This window comes from Plectropomus leopardus, chromosome 11 (genome assembly GCF_026936395.1).
Source record: "Plectropomus leopardus strain MGB_pleo_1.0 chromosome 11, ASM2693639v1, whole genome shotgun sequence".
Taxonomy (NCBI): domain Eukaryota; kingdom Metazoa; phylum Chordata; class Actinopteri; order Perciformes; family Serranidae; genus Plectropomus; species Plectropomus leopardus.
In genome coordinates this window covers 25624909-25641852 of record NC_142186.1, presented here as the reverse complement: position 1 = coordinate 25641852, position 16944 = coordinate 25624909, and the positions used below count along the sequence as shown (strand labels likewise).

General features: G+C 41.9%; 2 protein-coding genes across 3 annotated transcripts in view; both read right to left on the bottom strand.

Moving 5' to 3' along the window:
* Window positions 1-835: 835 nt before the first annotated feature.
* il11a (interleukin 11a) lies at window positions 836-13980 on the bottom strand. Of its 2 annotated transcripts, none has more exons than XM_088084413.1 (5): window positions 11058-13980; window positions 7635-7792; window positions 4052-4147; window positions 3746-3907; window positions 836-2408 (listed from the first exon to the last, which is right to left on the bottom strand). In XM_088084413.1, the coding sequence occupies exons 2-5, from the start codon at window positions 7734-7736 to the stop codon at window positions 2229-2231; spliced, it is 540 nt and encodes a 179-aa protein (XP_087940539.1). In that variant the 5' UTR covers window positions 7737-7792; window positions 11058-13980; the 3' UTR covers window positions 836-2228. The 2 variants fall into 2 exon arrangements, with proteins under 2 accessions (XP_087940539.1, XP_042345355.1); XM_042489421.2 differs by lacking the exon at window positions 11058-13980 and adding an exon at window positions 8499-9508.
* Window positions 13981-14006: 26 nt separating this feature from the next.
* The window catches only part of rasip1 (Ras interacting protein 1), a 35595-nt gene continuing 32657 nt past the window's right edge, over window positions 14007-16944 (bottom strand). The window contains exon 19 of the transcript XR_015777936.1: window positions 14007-14148. The gene's annotated coding sequence lies outside the window, so the exon portion shown is untranslated. The remainder of the gene's footprint in view (window positions 14149-16944) is intronic.

The window sequence follows — 16944 nt, the reverse complement described above, 5'->3', positions numbered from 1 at the left end:
CGCAGGTTAGCAGTGTTGGGGAGTAACTAGTTACATGAAACTTGAGCATTAGGGCAGTTACTAATTGCATGTAAGTAATTAGATAAAACAAATAACAAAATAAATGTAGTTGTATTAAGTAACTGGAAAATTGTTGAATTAATTTCATTTACTAATGAAAATGTTGGTGATTGCAAAGGGGTTACTAATTATTATCTTCAGTAAGATGTAGAATGTAGAATACAATATTCATTAAGTTATGGAGACTTTTGTTTTATATTTTAACAAAATAGCCTATCAACCATTGCAGACTATCAAAAATGAAAACTCTGCCTTGTTTAATATAATGTCATTTTTAACTTGATCTGTAAATACACTGATGCCTCTGCAAAGAGTTTATTCCATTGATTTGATTGGTTTTTTTTTCCCTTTGTGATTTTTTCCACCTCTTTTACTATGTTTTTTGTTGTGATGTCATAATTGAACTAAAAGAAAAAAATGCTGATACGTAAATGTTGGGGGTGGGGGTTACAGTTACATTACTTATTACATTTTAACAGGGTAACGAGCAATCTAATACCTTTACAATGCTGCAGGAATTATGTATTTTTGTAGGCCAGCATGATATTTAGCACCATCTTGTTTCCTTTGTCAAAAAGCCAAGATGATTTTCCCATTGGATTTTGGATTATTGACGAAAATGTTTAAATGTTTATGATTCTTTATGTTCAGCAAGATGATCTTCACAAATGGATTCCACTTTTATGGCTTTTAAAGTGTAAATGCAATCAAAGAAATCCTTTGACTTTAAAACAAAGGAACCACTGCAGGTTAGATTATCAAAGATACTCAAATCCATTGTGCACATTCTTTAGTATTTATTTCACCAAGGCACATATTTCACATTGAGGCCAATCAGTGTGTGGAAGAGGCATCTTGATGTTGCAACAATAATTTAAACATGATGGTATAATAATAATTAATAATAATAATAATCATAATAGTAAATAAGAATAAAAATTGTATAAAAGTACAAAAAGATAGGAGACTTGCTCCACTGCAGCACAAAATAAATAGTTCCACCAAGTTACTTAAATAAATAGTCAATACTGTAACAAATACTAGAATAAAGAATGAACAAAAATTAATAGTGATAAAGTTGGTAAAGTAATCTACATTATATTGTAGAAAACAAAATAATACACAAATGCACTGTATACAACAAATTTACATTCTTGTACACTTATGTACACCTGTACAGAACATAGTGTCACAATACATAGTATTTTAAGGCTTTGGGTGTTTAACTAACAAAAACAAACTTTTCTACCCCCAAAGCACACGTTCAAAATCAGCCATCTCACTCATCCAAGAGGCTAATCCTAACAAGTTTGTGCAAAGAATCTAATCAGGTCCATCAGTGCTCAGCAACAGGGCACATTCATACAACTTTACCACAACGTTAAATATGCCTCCTCATGCAGAACGCGAGAAACAGGCAACAGAGACTGTGCCTGTATAAAGAAAGCATTCACTTCTCTGCTGCGACCATTTTGACATTTTCAGATAAATTAATTTCAATTGAACCGTTAAGACGTGGCAGGTTTTGAACACTTAGAAGATGACATTAACTTCTTCTAAAATGTTTACTTTAATGGCACTGTAAGTGAGTGAAAACCTTGGCTGTCCTGTATGAATGCTACATCTACTGGAAGAATTATAATCTGTAGAAAAGCACAAAGTTGATTAAGTTAAACAAAAGTCAGGAAGTGCTACTGTGTTTTTTCTTGAGGAATCAGTGAGACACAAGACAATAAAGAAAGATTACAGAGACGTGGGCAAATAAATTCACGTAAATACAGAAAAATAAAGATGAGAGTGACACATTACAACTTCAAATAAATAAAATTAAATAAATTACTAACAGTCAATAAATAAATAAATACATAAATAACATGAACAAGGCCTTTAGGAGAGAGTTTGGGAATCATGACACTGTAGTTGAACTGGCAGTTTGCATTAATCTCGATGGTTGTAACTCGCTGCAGCACAGCGCATCCTTATTGGCTCTGATGGAAAAACATTCTTCAACACAAACGTCATTGGTTGATGTTTGGGCCTAATAAGGGATGCTACTGGCTACAGTCCACACTGACATGGTCCTAATTCCCCTTTTGGCTGAGGTGGGACTCCGTGTGTCCTCACCGGCTTGCAGCCATGAAGTTGACAGAGAAAGAACGAATGGATCGTCATTGTACTGCAGAGACTTTGGGTTTGAGGCTGATGAATGCTCTGTACGCCCAGTCACAGAAGAGCTTGAAGTGTTGCAGGAGCTCGTGGCTGGATTGGAGAACGTCAAACTGATAGGGGAGTTGAGGGGGTAGGGAGGGGGTCGCCTGAGTCAGCCTTGGTGCTTCAACTCTTAACATCTGCAGGAGAGAGAAAACAAGAATTAGAAAAACAATCAAACATAGGGAACATTTAAAGGTCCAGTGTGCAGGATTTAGTGGCATCTAGTGGCGAGGTTGCAGAACTGAAAGTTTAAACGTTGCCTAGTGTGCTGGACATGACTAAATGCCCCTATTATAGTGCCAGTTCAAGGCGGGAATGACGCACTGTCAATCCGCCTCGCTTTTCTGTATATTAAGTACAATGGCGGCATTGGGGTACAGAGTTGTGTTGCCTTTAAGGCGCCATGGTAGGCAGTAACAAAGCCAAAACAGTGTCGGTATAAACAGGACAGCGGCAGGATCGTGTGTGGCATGAGTGTGACGTTTTGATGACATGTTATGTGTGCAACCCATAACAGATTTAAAAAGTAGCTCTTAGCAGTTTCCAACTCAAAGGAGAAAAGCAACAGCTGTAAATTTCTGCAAATTAAGAAAACAATGAAATTTGGGAGCTCAAAAAAGAGGACAAGATCAGCTGCAATATAACAGGGATGGTACATGATCATCATACTGCCATGTTATGCCCTTGTTATTGTTTATAAAGCGCTGCTGACGCATTTAATGTCACACACTAACGACTGACGCTGTTGTGTTAAACATCACACCAGTCACGCCTCTTTTGCTTCAGCAATGTCAGCATGCTATCTTAAATCACACTATGGAGTGGTATGATTGTTTGTTTCTATATAAAAATGCAGATATCATAAAGCATCATATACCATCATCATCATAAATATTATTTTTTATATACTTAAAACACTCAGCACATTATCCATATTGTAATTTAAATATTCACATAGTATTCACATACAAGTGCTGATTGTCTATAACTGTATTTATTTTATTTTATTTTAATTGTTTATTATAACTGTATTTCTGTTTTATATACTACTTGTTTCTACTTGCTATAATTCTCTGTGCTGGCATCAAAGCAACTGTACCGAGTATTTCTGAATCTTTTTCTGATTAGAGGGGGCTCTGCAGCAGCTCTATAGCATGATCTCTGTTTAGAAGGACTTTGGATTTGTTCGTTCTGGGTTACTGTAGAACAACATGGCGAACTCTGTGGATATATGCAGATATAAATGGCTCATTTTGAGGTAACCAAAAAATGACAATTCTTTATTTTTGTAGTTATGAATAATATCAACCATTTCTGCAAATAGACTCCCCTAAATTCTACACACTGGACCTTTAAAAGTGTTAGAGAGCTGTTGGAGCATGACATGATCTCCTGTTCAAATGTACATAAATGAATATAAAATTAAACACTGAAGACAACTGAGAGTCAAAAAGGGGTAGACTCTGCTCTTTACCTGACGGTGCAGCAGACTGATGAGAGATTTCATTTCTCTGATCATCTCCACCAGCTTGGGCAGTGCCGGGTGGTGGTGCTTCTTTGAAACCCTGTTGAGCCACTCAAAGTGGTGCTCGTACAGCTTCAGGTCAGCGTGCAGCTGAGAGAGTGTGGGCTTCAGCTGGAAACAACACAGACATACTTTAGAGACTTAGCATGGGTGTGGCAATGTGTAACTGTGTGTTCAGAGACAGACAAGCCCCTTCTCCCTTCACAAGCACACACACATTCACAGTCACACACAAATACATTATCAGAGCATTACCTCAAGATTGTTGAGGTCATTGGCTGATCTGTTGCTCATTTCTGGCAGAGAACTGAACCTGTGGGGCTCCACGTCTGAATCAAACGCATGCTCCCTCTGAAAGAGAAAAGGAGACACAGAGCAGCCTGTCAGTAATTTGCATCAGTGCAATTTTACTCATCCTGAGACAAGTCACGGCAGCATGAGGAAAGAATTAGTGTAGCACCTCGATTGGATGACTTGTTTTCTGAGCTTAGAGACAGTAGCTCTCACTGAGGGGAGTGTGGTTGATTGGGTCAGTTTGAGTTCACCCACATTCAGCCTCCCCAAATGTCAACAATAAGAGCAAATGACCTGAACCCACAGGATGTTTTCTACAGGGAGCGAGGATAACAACATATGCAGTGACTAAGAAAGCTCCAAGTGGGACAGACAACACAGGGCTGTAGGGAAACTCCAGGGTCACAGCTATAAAAAGAGGGAATGACGCAGTACCACTGCCCAGCTAGAGTTGTGTTGTAAACTCGGTTCAGACAGGAGATGAAGTGCTTGTCGTGGCCACCAGAGGGGGATAAACACCCTGACTGCAGGTTTACGGCGATCACAAAGGCAGCTGTGCTCATCTGAACTACAATCAGTCTTAAACATGATTCAGTAATGAATGGGGAGAAATGGAGATGACTGATGTGCCATGCGTCATTTCCAATCAGTAGAGGAACATAACAACATTAAGGACGACGAGTGCTGAGAAATGTTTTGTGTAAACAGGTTGTGTGTGCTTTAATGCTTCCTTAACCTGTTACGCAGCGTGTCCCTTGCTCCACTGACTTGTTTGTGTTGATGTTTTTTTGCTGATGAATGTGCCGCATTGTCTCGCATGTCTCTCCATCAACCTTTCGTAAGCGCTCACTTATGTTTGTGCTCCAATGTTTTGTCTCTGTCCCCTTCCATCCCTCGCTTCCCTACCTTCTCCCCCTCTCTCCCTCTCTCTGTCTCATAACCAGGTGCACAAGCACGTGCATCATCTAGCGCACATGTGTGTGCACACACACACACTCTGCTGGCTTGTCATCTAGTTGGCTCTCTGATCTCTTCATCTCTTGTGGTTTTTTTTTTTTGCTCCATCTTTCTCAGCCTTTAATTCTCCCTCTTATCCTCCTCTTCTTGCTCTCTCCATCACAGATCATGACCTCACCCGACAGAACTTAGCATCCAACCTTTTTCTTCCTGAATGCAAATAAAGGAATGTGATAAATCTTTTTTATGATTTTTATCAAGTCACTTTGCTGTGGCGACCGAAAAGCAAAACACTAAACACCGCACCTACACAACCGGGACTATTTACAGAACCCTCAATGCACACACACACACACAGCCACAAAAATGCATACACACAAATGCATGCACACTTGCACCCATACAGCATGCATGAACACAAACACACAGTTGCATTGGAAAACTTATATAGACCCATGCTTGCACACACACACACACACACACACGTACACACACCCGCACACATTTCTGTCTCTTTAAAGCATCAGTTTCATTGCCTTTTTGCAGGGACTTTCCACGGATTCCCGTTCTATTTATCTTTCCTAACTTTGTCCTCTCTTTAGTGGAATGCCGCACAATAAGGAAAGAAATTTAAAATAAATCTTCCATGTTACTGAACACTGTCTAATACTGTCCCCATCACCCCTTTGATGGTGTTCACATCTGGACCCCAGGTTACAGACTACACAATGGCCTGTTACATTGTGTTAAAGCAACACAGAACACACACACACACACACACACACACACACACACTTTCTGAACACTATCTACCGGCCAAGACTAGAGAGAGTATGTGGCTATTTTTGATTTTATCCCCATGAACAAAAGAGTTGAACGATTTGCATAATGCAAAAATAGAATCTAGATCAGTCGTGTGTAACCAAAGATCCGCAGATATGATCCCGCTTTCTTTTCACCTGTTAAAACACACTGTTGATACACAATCACCAGCTGGAGCCAAATCTTGGGCCGCCGAGTTCACAAATCTGATTTTCCTACCCACTTGTCAATGTCAACAAAATAAGATTTCAAGTCAGCAGAAAAAAACTGATACAACTCTGTCCTCACTTCCACAGTCTGGCCGCAGAACATAAACATGTTTCTATGTAAACAGACATACTTTGCTGTCATGTCACAGATGGTGCGCTCAGCAGTTAGGTTGCAGGTATGGTGTTGATATGTCCTAAATTAGTCTTGATGGGAGAACTGGGTCCCAGAACTTTATGTTTGGTTTCTCTATCTCCTTGACCAACATCAGTCAGTGCGTTCACATGCACAGTTTAGTTGAGCTACGGTTACAGCTCGAATAGGCCATTTAATTTGACTATTGTTTTTGTCCCAGTATAAAAGCACTGGGGGAGAATCGATATATTGACGGAAGTATGTTTAACTTTGCCATGGTAGGTGGCGATATGCTGCTTTTCAGCTAGTTGCTATTGGACAATCTTCAGGTTGACCTATTACGTCACAAACTTAACATGTTGGCAAATGACAAACGGGTCGCATGTCAAACGGTGAAAAGATGGATATGTTTTCGGCGCTTTACATTTCGTAGGTACTATACGCTTTACTTGTCTTGTGTCTTATTTTGTTTTCTACCATCCTACTTGTTTTGTTTTTCCTGGCTTTCTTTTACGAATTTAAACTGTTTAAGCACGCTTCTGCTACTAGGAGCATGTGCAGAATGTCTAGGCCAGTTCAAATCCGGTTGAGGCGTATATATGAAGAAGTAGCGATTCTGAGACAAATTATCTAAATGTGTTAGTCCAACGTAAAGAAATTCAACTTGGTGCAATATCGGTTGGACTAACATGTTTACATGTATTTTAAAAGTACAGTTTTAGTCAGACTAACACAATAATTTGACTTTTTCTTGACATGTAAACATACTCATTGTGTTTATTCACTTTAATTACATAACACTGAAAGAAGAGAATTGTTAACCAACTTAAAAATAATTATTACACTCGGTAACACATGAATGAACTAAGTTTTCTCAACTTGGTTTCCAAGCAGTTGTGTTAATCTCACTTGATAACTTGATTTGAAAACTTTATTCATCTATGCGTTACCAAATAAAGAAATAATTTTAAGTTGGTTAACAATTCTCTTTTTTCAGTTGCACTTTCACTGAACTGGATAAAAGTGCTGCTGGACTGGGCACTAGTCCTACTGTTGCTGCCACCAGTCAGGTGACCCAGCAGACCAGGAGGTTGCTGAGTCAGACCTCCCTTCCCTCCTGAATCCAGTGTGGATTAAAAGTGAGATCACTCAGTCAAATCTCCCCTGAGGCTTTTTGCTGCCTGCAGCCAGTCTGTCATCAATGAAAGCGGCTTAAGTCAAACGGAAGTCCGGGGCAAACCAAACTTTCCACAGCATGGTGCAATGTTACCTAAACTCAAAGGTAACACCAAAATCCAATCAGTTAAGGAGATATCAATCAAGACAGACAGTGCATCCTCCTCAATTCAATTAGTGCCTCATTAACCTCTTCTCCAATCAATGGCTGAGATTTTGCAATCACAGTGACATCATCTCCACTTACCAGCAGCTCTTGGGTGAGCTTCATTAGATTTTTGGTCTGATTGGAGAGTTTATCCATGTCAGTGGGCCGCCGCTGCGGTACCGGGGAGGCAGACGTGAACATGGGCAGCTGAGCCAATAGCAGCGAGAAGAGGAGCGATGAGGAGGAGTCGAGCAGCACTGTGAGGCGAACAAAACGGAAGCAATTAGTGGAGAGGCGCTGTCATCTCGCCATAATGATAATGACCTCAGGCCACGGCTGTCAGCTCCAGGGGAAGATATTGCACCATAATATAAACAATAGCTCCAGACTTGGCGGAGGAATCCTGCAGGAGCTTCAAGTTTTCACAGGCTGAATGCAAATCATTAAATCATAAAAAAAAAGCTTTGACACTGAATATCACCATCACTCCTAAGTGCAATGAATGCTGCTGATTGTCACACCTGCAACTGGATAGGTACGTGAGTTGGTGGTATAAATTATATAGAGCCAGCCAAGTCAACTCTTGTAACAGTGGGCTCATTCATTCTTTTTCCTTTCAAGTTCAAATACAAGGTAGACTAAGTATTAAAAGGGAACCGCAGTGGTGTTGAAATGATGAATGCTTGATAATTACAGGTGAACCACAAGAATCAGAGCCAAAATAACACTGCAGGAGCATCTGAGCTCTCTGTCCTAGTTTAACTTTTTACAGCTTGGAATAAACTAGAATTTAATCTATGAGCAAATAATTGAATTTAGCTTCTATATGAAGGATACAAGAGCTGTTAAAAGTCACATAAGCGCCACAGACACACATTTTAAAAATAGAAATAAAATAAAACAGTAAAATATCAAAACAACCAAAGCAAGTTTGAGTTTAAACACACTTATTCGAGCACTTACATCTCATATTTGGTTCGGATCCAACAGCAAACAAGCGGTAGATAAATAAATAAATAGAAAATTAATAAATAAATTGAACTCCGGAAATTGTCACGTGCTCCGGTTTCTTCTTCTTCAGTCAGAGTGAGGAGGAAAGTTGTCAAGATGAATGAGAGAGCAGAGTGATGACTGAAGCACTCACAGAGACGGAGAGAGTGAGAAAAGGTAAAAAAAAAAAAAAAAAAGTAATCAAACTTTCTGTCTTTGGTAAAGTTTGAGATGTAGTCTTTATGAAGGCAGAGAGACACTTATAGTTTGGAGAGAGAGAGAGAGAGGCAACAGGAGTGCAGAGAGAGGGATGCGAGTGTGGTAAGTCCAATTTTTGCGCGCAGTGAAGTGTTTAGGCTTGTTTAAAACTTCCTTTATAAAGACGTCGGGCCTATGACACATCGGCAGTGACTCACTTCATTCATAAAAACACACACACACACACACAGACACACGCTCTCTCTCTCTCTCTCTCGCTCCTCTCTCTCTCCCTCTCTTTCCTCCTCCCCTCCCTGCTGCCTGTCTCCCTTTGCGAAACTTAAAAAAAATGTTCCGTTGTTTTTTTTCTGTTTTTTTTTCTTTCCTCTATCACTTTCTCCCGTCCTGTCCTGTCCCTATCTGCAGCACTTCCTCCGTCGCATCCCGCTACCTGCGCCAATCAGTCCCATCTACCTCTTTTTTATCTTTCCATCTCCAAATCTCTTCCCCTCTCCTCTCTATCACTTTAAAAAGCCCATTGTTTTCACCGCATATCTTATATAACCATGTATCATTAGAGCCCTTTCTTTTTCTTGTGCTGCATATGTCACAAAAAGTGTGTTCTTGTCTTTATTTGATTTATGTTGGAGCTCTTTTACATTCCCTGTATTACAGCTAATACGCACAGCAAACACCTTTTCTCTCCCATATTTCTCTCCCTCTTTTTCTCACCCCTTGCTCTTTTTTTCAGAGCCCCTCCTGAGACAGCAGCCTGTTATTTCCACTGCCCCCCCACCCACCTCCTGCTCTTTTTTTCACTCCTTCTCTCCCTCTCCAGGGTGAAGGAAAGAGTGAGGAGTGAGAGACGGATAGGAGCAGGAGAGAGGTGTTGTCCAGACCAGAAGGGGCCTCTGAAAGTGTTGCATAGAAACAGTGAGCGGACACACAGACACACACACACATATATATGTGTATATATATATATATATATGTATATATACATACACACCACAGGACATTAACGCACACGCCTGAGGGGTGTGTGGCTGGTGGGGTCAACACGGCAGACACATGTAGAGCATGCACATGGATGCACTGTGTTATAGAAAAACTTGCTGCTGAAATAAACCAAAACACAGCAAAAAGACGCTTTCTAGCTCAAAAACACTCTGATACATGCAGAAACATACACACATCAACATGATTTTTCTCTCACACACAAACACACACACACGTAGAGTGTGGCAGCCTGGAAACACTCAGTCAGGTGCAGTAAAGCGTGGCCTACTGTTGCAAAGGGCAAGAATGAGTTTCCAGGCATCACGGAGGGACAGTTGATGCATTGCACTGTACACATACTGTATATCACAAGGGAGTCAATGGGTGCATTTTCATTCACCTGTGAAGAGCTGGTTGGAAACCAAATTCGACTAAAGACAAAAAATGGGCGGAAACATCAGATCTATGAGAAATGACGAAGAGACAGTACTAACATAAATGCCATTATTTACATTATACTTTCTACATTTTTTCCCCAGCATTTGACTGGTGATCCTTTAATTGCGCCCTCGTCTCCTGCAGTAATATATCAACACCTGACTGGACAATCAGCACCACACAATGCTTATCTTGATAAACAAACTCCTACTATTTGCACATTTATTTCAAACATTTACTTTGAAAAACTTTCGAAGGAGTTGTCAGTTGGAGAGATTTTAGCACGGCAAACTTGTATCCTACCTTCAAACACTTTGACCCTAGAACTGTTCTGCTGTCTGGCACTTTGACCATTTCCCAGTTTACGGCTGTTATACATTAGAATAATGGTATATGTGGACATGGACAAGTTTCAGTCGGTTACTGTATATCAGTGTTAAAGAGGCACTAAGCCAAGAGCCTGTTTACACCAGGTGTTAACATGCGTTTTAGGTGATCTGATTACAAGTGGACCATTCCAAGTTTGTCTGTTTACACCTGGCATTAAAATGTGTCCATACATTTACCTCAAGTGAACACTCGTGGCGAGAATTTCCTGCTCTACATGCAAAAAAACATGCACATGAACTCATTGTAAAGGTTAAATATGGGGTTGGGTTTAACCGGTGTTAGGTTTTTCTCGATAAAACTTCACTGGTGAGAGTTCGCCTGCACACTAACAGTACCAGGGCTAACTGTTAAGGCCCAGACATACCAAACCAACATCAACAACATCAACAACAACAAAACTGCAACAAAGCCAACTGTTGCATTGTCTTATGACGCCTGTGTCTCAGCCCAGAAGTTGCACATGAACACACCACAAAGATTTAGCCAACAAGCTCTTCTGGTCTGCACCTGAGTGAAAACAGATGCCCCTCCATACCAGCAGACGGCGTTCGTCTGTAATCGCTGTACAAAAAGAGAAACAAGAAGACCATTAACACATTAACAACCAAAGTGTCATGAATAAATACATAATTCCTACTTTTTCCCTTTTTAGGGGTGTTTTTTCTTCTTCAGTGGCATAGATATCCTGATGTATAGTAGGTGGCTGTCTTCTAAAGTATCGATTATATCAGAAATGCTGTATCATGATACCATAATTCATAATATTCCACAGTGGTGGATGGAAAGTCGCACAAATTAACATTTTCTTTTACACATTTTTTGAAAATTTGTGAAAACATTTGTGCCATATCTGTATAGAAACCTGACTACACATGTACATGCGCACTCACACTCACTCTCTCTCTCTCTCACACACACACACACACACACACACACACACACACACACACAAAGGACAGGGAGAGAGAACAGGGAGAGGGAAGAAAGCGTTTTTTGAGTCTGGGTGTGAGATTAGGAGACCCTCATTCACAGACATACACTCATGGTGTGGTTAGAAAATAATTAGTGGTGGGCCTTGTATGCGCACAGTCGCACACTCATGCACATATACACACAGAGTTGCCAGTCCAGTGGTGGGCCTACACAGACAAACAAACACCCTCCGAATGATGAGTGCCCGGTGGCAGCGAGTGGGTGGCGCAGTTGTTGTGGTGAAAAGGGGTCATACACTGTGTTCTCGGGTCAACGGTAGAGAAGAAAAGCAGGAGAAGGAGGAGAGGAAATAGATGAGTGAGGTTGGACGTAGGGAGATATTGACACACTCGCTCTTTTTAATTTCCCACATCAAAGGGCCGTTTGAAGACACAGCTGGGGAGAGAAGAAAAGAAAAAGTGAAGTTAGTCACTCTCCCTCATTCCCTCTCTGGGCTGCCTCTCATGATGGGGGTCTCCTGGGTGGTTCTGAAGCACACACTCTTCTGTTAGGCCATCCGCCAGCGCTGATCAGTCACACACCATGACACAGGGTGTGTGTGTGTGTGGGAGTGTGTGTGCGCACGTGTATTGATGTCAGTGCGCGAAATATGAAAGGGCAATGTATCTTTGTTTGGACTTTTGTTTTCGAGTGTGAGAGAGCGAGCACTCTGCCTGTTGGAAAAGGGGGAATCCAGGGTTTGTGTAAATGGGTGTGCGTAGAGTATATGTGTGTAATTATGGGTATGTGGTGGTATAAGTGCGGCGTCTGTATAACGTGCATGAGCATCAGTGTTTGTGTGTGCGTCTGTGTGTTTGTGTGTGGCCTTCATATGCTACCCATTACATCACCAATCTGTGTAAACCACCATAGGAGGAGAAACAGAGTGAGACACTCAGACTACGACCTCAAAGACATCAGAGGGGAAGGGGAACCTGTGACAGGGCCTGCCAGCCCTCGCTGCCAGACAAACTTTACTCACACAAGCTTCACTCAATTCGGTCATGCTTTACACTAGGTTTCCTGTGCGCCATGGCATGTATTCACACATTATTACGCAGGCTTCAAATCATTTGAATGCCTCACACTCTTTGCTCACCTTTCGCTGGGCTGTTAATCCAAACAGTTGCTCGATTCATTCATTCACAAGAGTCACATTTAAAAAGTTTGATTTAAAGGTACTCAGTGTAACTTCTTACATATATATAAAATGTTTTTTGTAAAAGATTTGTGACGAAGTTTCTGGGGATAATCCAAAAGACGCGATGAACCGTTACCAAGAAATCCCAGCCCGTTTTCATTCAAAAGTCCAATACTGACGCTTTTGCAGTGGTTTTGGTGTAAGATCCCGTCAGCTGAGAACGCAGCGGGACTGTGGACTGGATGGATGGACGGATGGACGGATGGACGGTCATTTTGCAGCGGCAGTCCAGAGATGGACCTTCACATACAGTTCAGGTCAGCGTTGGCTGAATTTGAGTTGCTGCAGCTGCTGACTGAAAGTTCGTCTCTAGAGCTGCTGCCTGCTCTCCTGTGGGCGAAGTTAAGTTTTGCTGCCTTCAAATGGATTTGTGTTTACCGTTCTCATATGAATGTAGCGTATTTTCTTTTCTATGATCGCGGTCAGTCACGGTCAGCCTCTTGTTGGACACTATTGTGAGGCGCTTAATTGCGGCTATAGAGGGTGCTGACTTTTTTGCCTCAGAGAGCCTTTTTAGACCTGGAATTGACGTGAGTTTTGGCGATCTAAACACAAGTGGACAACCAAGACACATTGCCGTTCACACCTGTGCAAACCTGCACTCTTCTCAGGCCTACACTTTTGCTAACTGCTCTGTAGCGTGCTTGCTATCACGTTTGTGGTTGCTTTGGTGCAAGTGGAGATATCAGTGTTAGCAGAATTCAACACATATCTCTCCATAGGGCAAAATGATTGACGCTCACGCAACACTTTGTCCAACTTACCATAAAATGGGTGAGCACTGTCCCCAAAGCAACCAAGACTTATTGCACTGATCACATAGTCCTTGTCGTGGACACATCAAGACAAACATCTCAGACCGCTTAGGCCAGTGGTTTGAGTGATCGGATCTTAATTCATCTCTGTGGTCATTTACATTGTATTTAGTGCTGTTCACTTATGATTGTATCACCCAAAACACATTAATACCAAGTGTAAACAGGGCCAGACACAGGTGTCATTAATAACAAGAATTTTCTTAAAGTTAAAAACCTGCAAACAAATTCATCATGACTATATTTGTCTGACAAGGAAGAGCTCGAGGAAAAGCGTTTTTTTTTATGTTGGGGTTTTTTGTTCACTGTGTACTTTAGTGTGATTATGGCTGTAGTCTGATTATGAGAACAAACAAAATATTCTGATAATGTAGGCTTTCCCATAAACGTGGGTTAATTTCCACATCCAGGTGGGTGATAAAGTAGCCTTGTAGATTTTAGGGTTAACTCTCATGTTCTGCTTACCTCAGAGCGTCATGTGTAAACAGTGAGCATGTCGGCCTTGACGCAGCGCTGCTCCGATGGTAAAAGGGATTATGGGAGAAGGAACCGTAATAAATTCATCATTTTTATGTTTCACCCTCATTTCCTCCAGGGAATTCCAGCAGGCCTGAGTAAACAAACGCAGAGATTACGTTCAAAGGGAAAACCAAAGGTCCGACCTTTTACTGTTAATATTTACTCTCCTATAACAGGACACTTTCAAGTTTCCCCATGACCTCCTCCCCCTCCTCCTCTTCTTCCTCTCTACTCCGTCATTCGGTCCCCCTTTCATTCCCTCCAGCTTGCTGCCAAGTGCGTGACTCCGGCGGGGTATCCTATCTGGGGAATTGTCATGGTAACCTTACCCTAACTCGCAACCCACCGCCATAATCGCCCCCTGCTCTTGCCCCCTTACTTCAACCTACGTCAGAGAGCAAGTGAGTGTGTTAATAGTTCAAGGGGGGGAGGGAGAAATAGTGACACACAGGAGGGGGGCTGCAATCATTAGGCAATAAAGTGACGTCTCTGACTCCCTTTTTCTCATTGTCAGCGATCAGTGTCTTCTTTCAAATGGGTAAGAGACCCTCCTCTCAAGCCCCCCTCTGTCCCCCTTTCACTGGTGAGTCTTTAGTCAAGAAAACACCCCTTGGACGTGATTTACAAATTATGCATGTCAATTGCTCTTTTCCTCTTCCATGTGAGCGACCCACTGGGGGCAGATATGGCTGTTGTGCATCTGTTGCTTTGCCTTTTTTATTAGACCATTAAAGAGGGGACATTAACCAGCATCATTACTGCAGGTTTCCTCCACTGGCTCGACTCACGGAGCCGCGCAAAGGACAGGATGCAGGGATGAAAGGAGGAGCATGAGGCAAACATCTCCGCCGGCAGAAACTTGGGGGAGAAAATGTTTAAGGGGATATTTCGCCAATTTTTAACCAGCTTTGTATCAAAACAATGTGGGTAGTATGGTGAGGTGAACTGTGGTAAAGTTTTCACCATCTAACCAGTGCCTGGATATCCCTCCTTCCCCCCTACAGCTATACTCCTCCAAATGATGTAATTTCACGTCATTTGGAGGAGTTTTGCTGGCTCTTGGAACTGTGCTTAAATTACGGGCTGTATTTCCGCATTTTCATACTTGCCTGCCACCAGCACCGGCACTGTGTCAGCCCAATGCATGCATGGGCAGCATCATTTGAGAACGCGGCTGGATGAATCCTCTCGTGCACATGAGACACGTCAGGTTGTAACGCTGCTGGTAACCACGTAATACAAGTAGAGCAAGGCGGCTTATAGTGAGGATGGGAGGGGAGCTGGATGGGTCCTGCAAACCCACACGATGCAAAGTTTGGTGTTCGCTTCCTGTATGATTGTGATATGTTTTCTACACCTTACCATGTGCCTACCTGCCCTCATCCTAATCATCCATGGTGTTGTTGCCTAAACACAACCACATGTTAAGTCATCCCACCATGTGCATTTGTTGACATCAGAGTAGCGGCATCCCGGAGTGTAAACAATATATACAGAAGGAAACCTAACTCGTAAAATGTAGATGCAGAAGTCCAGCGACAAAGCTGCAACCTGTTACGAATTGGGATGAGAACAAAATCCTATCAAATGGTAAAACTAGGCTGTGCTGATCGAATATAAATCAAGACTATGTTACCGCACTGCCTATTTCTTTCCTCAAATGTTTCAAGAAACATATTTAAACACAGTGTTTAGATGAAATAGCGAAAGTTTGTGAACAAAAAGTAGAAGCCACACTGCTTCATGCACAGTGAAAACGGAGGCCAAAAAACAGTAAAACTAAACAGCGCCGATCAAATACAAACCACGATTCTGCTACTGAGTTTAATGTTTCTCGCCTCAGATATTTTCAGAAACATGTTTTAGCTTACTGCTTAATCTTAATACTAGATCACTGGTCAATAATACGTTGCCCACCAGCAGGAAGGTGCACTCACTGGTAGTTGTACACATTCTACCTCTTGAGCAAAAACACCTTTTTTCTCTGTTTTCTCTGGTCATGCAGCACCGATTTCAAAAGTACTTGCATCTTTCTGCTGCAGAAACAGCCTAGTTTTATGTGAGGACTCTCTTTATATCGGCAAAATACTTCTTTAAATCAGCTCTCTATTAAACACACATTTACGAGGCTCATTTTGTTTGGAAACCAAACTCTTTATGGTATGTGACAAAACACAGTGTATGTGTGTGTTTGCATGTGTGTGTGTGTGTGTGTGTAACAGTGAGAGTCAGCCGAAACCATCTCCCTCCCTTGACTGTGCTGCTCACCTGCTCACGTTCCCCTCTCACTGCGACCAAGCAGTTTTGCCAGTGAGGAAATCTCTGAATGAACTGGTTGAAGCAATAGGTCACAGACAGAGTGTGAGAAGGAGAAGAGGAAGGAAAGAGGTGGGGGTACAGCGGGAAGCAAGCAACCCACGCAAAAGGAACTTTTTACTGTGCAAACACTCTTTCCATCTACCCTGCTTGCTCCCTCCATCTCAGACTGGTGTTAATACGCTGGAGAGCCCAGGCCTGTCTCAGAGCTCCCGCTCCTCTCACCGCCATTCTCAGTCGCCCTAAACATTCTTTCCTCCCCTGTCATTGCGTGTCCTGTCTGCATCCCTCTCTCTCTCTCTCCATCTCTTCCACCTCTCCGAGTGCTTCCCCTCAGCTCCCTTCATACTTTCTCTTTCACTCACTTCCACTTCACATCCCTCTCTTGTTGGTGCGGTCTGGTGTGCAGAGGGATCAATGAAACATAAACAGCTTTAACCCTTTGGGACCTGAGCATACTGGCTTGATTTTTCTTTTTCAAAGACATGGGAGGAAGGCAATGAGCAAAGAAAGAAGGACTTAACCCAAAATTTGAAAAAAATTGTAAAAAAAATAATCTGAAAATTACCTC

What these genes read in the sequence shown, in the direction of transcription:
- il11a (XM_042489421.2), bottom strand. An exon ending in AGCTCACCCAAGAGCTGCTG is followed by an intron (nt 4,148 to 7,634) that starts GTAAGTGGAGAT and finishes TTTCTCTTTCAG; the next exon opens with AGGGAGCATGCGTTTGATTC. An exon ending in ATGACCTCAACAATCTTGAG is followed by an intron (nt 3,908 to 4,051) that starts GTAATGCTCTGA and finishes TGTTGTTTCCAG; the next exon opens with CTGAAGCCCACACTCTCTCA.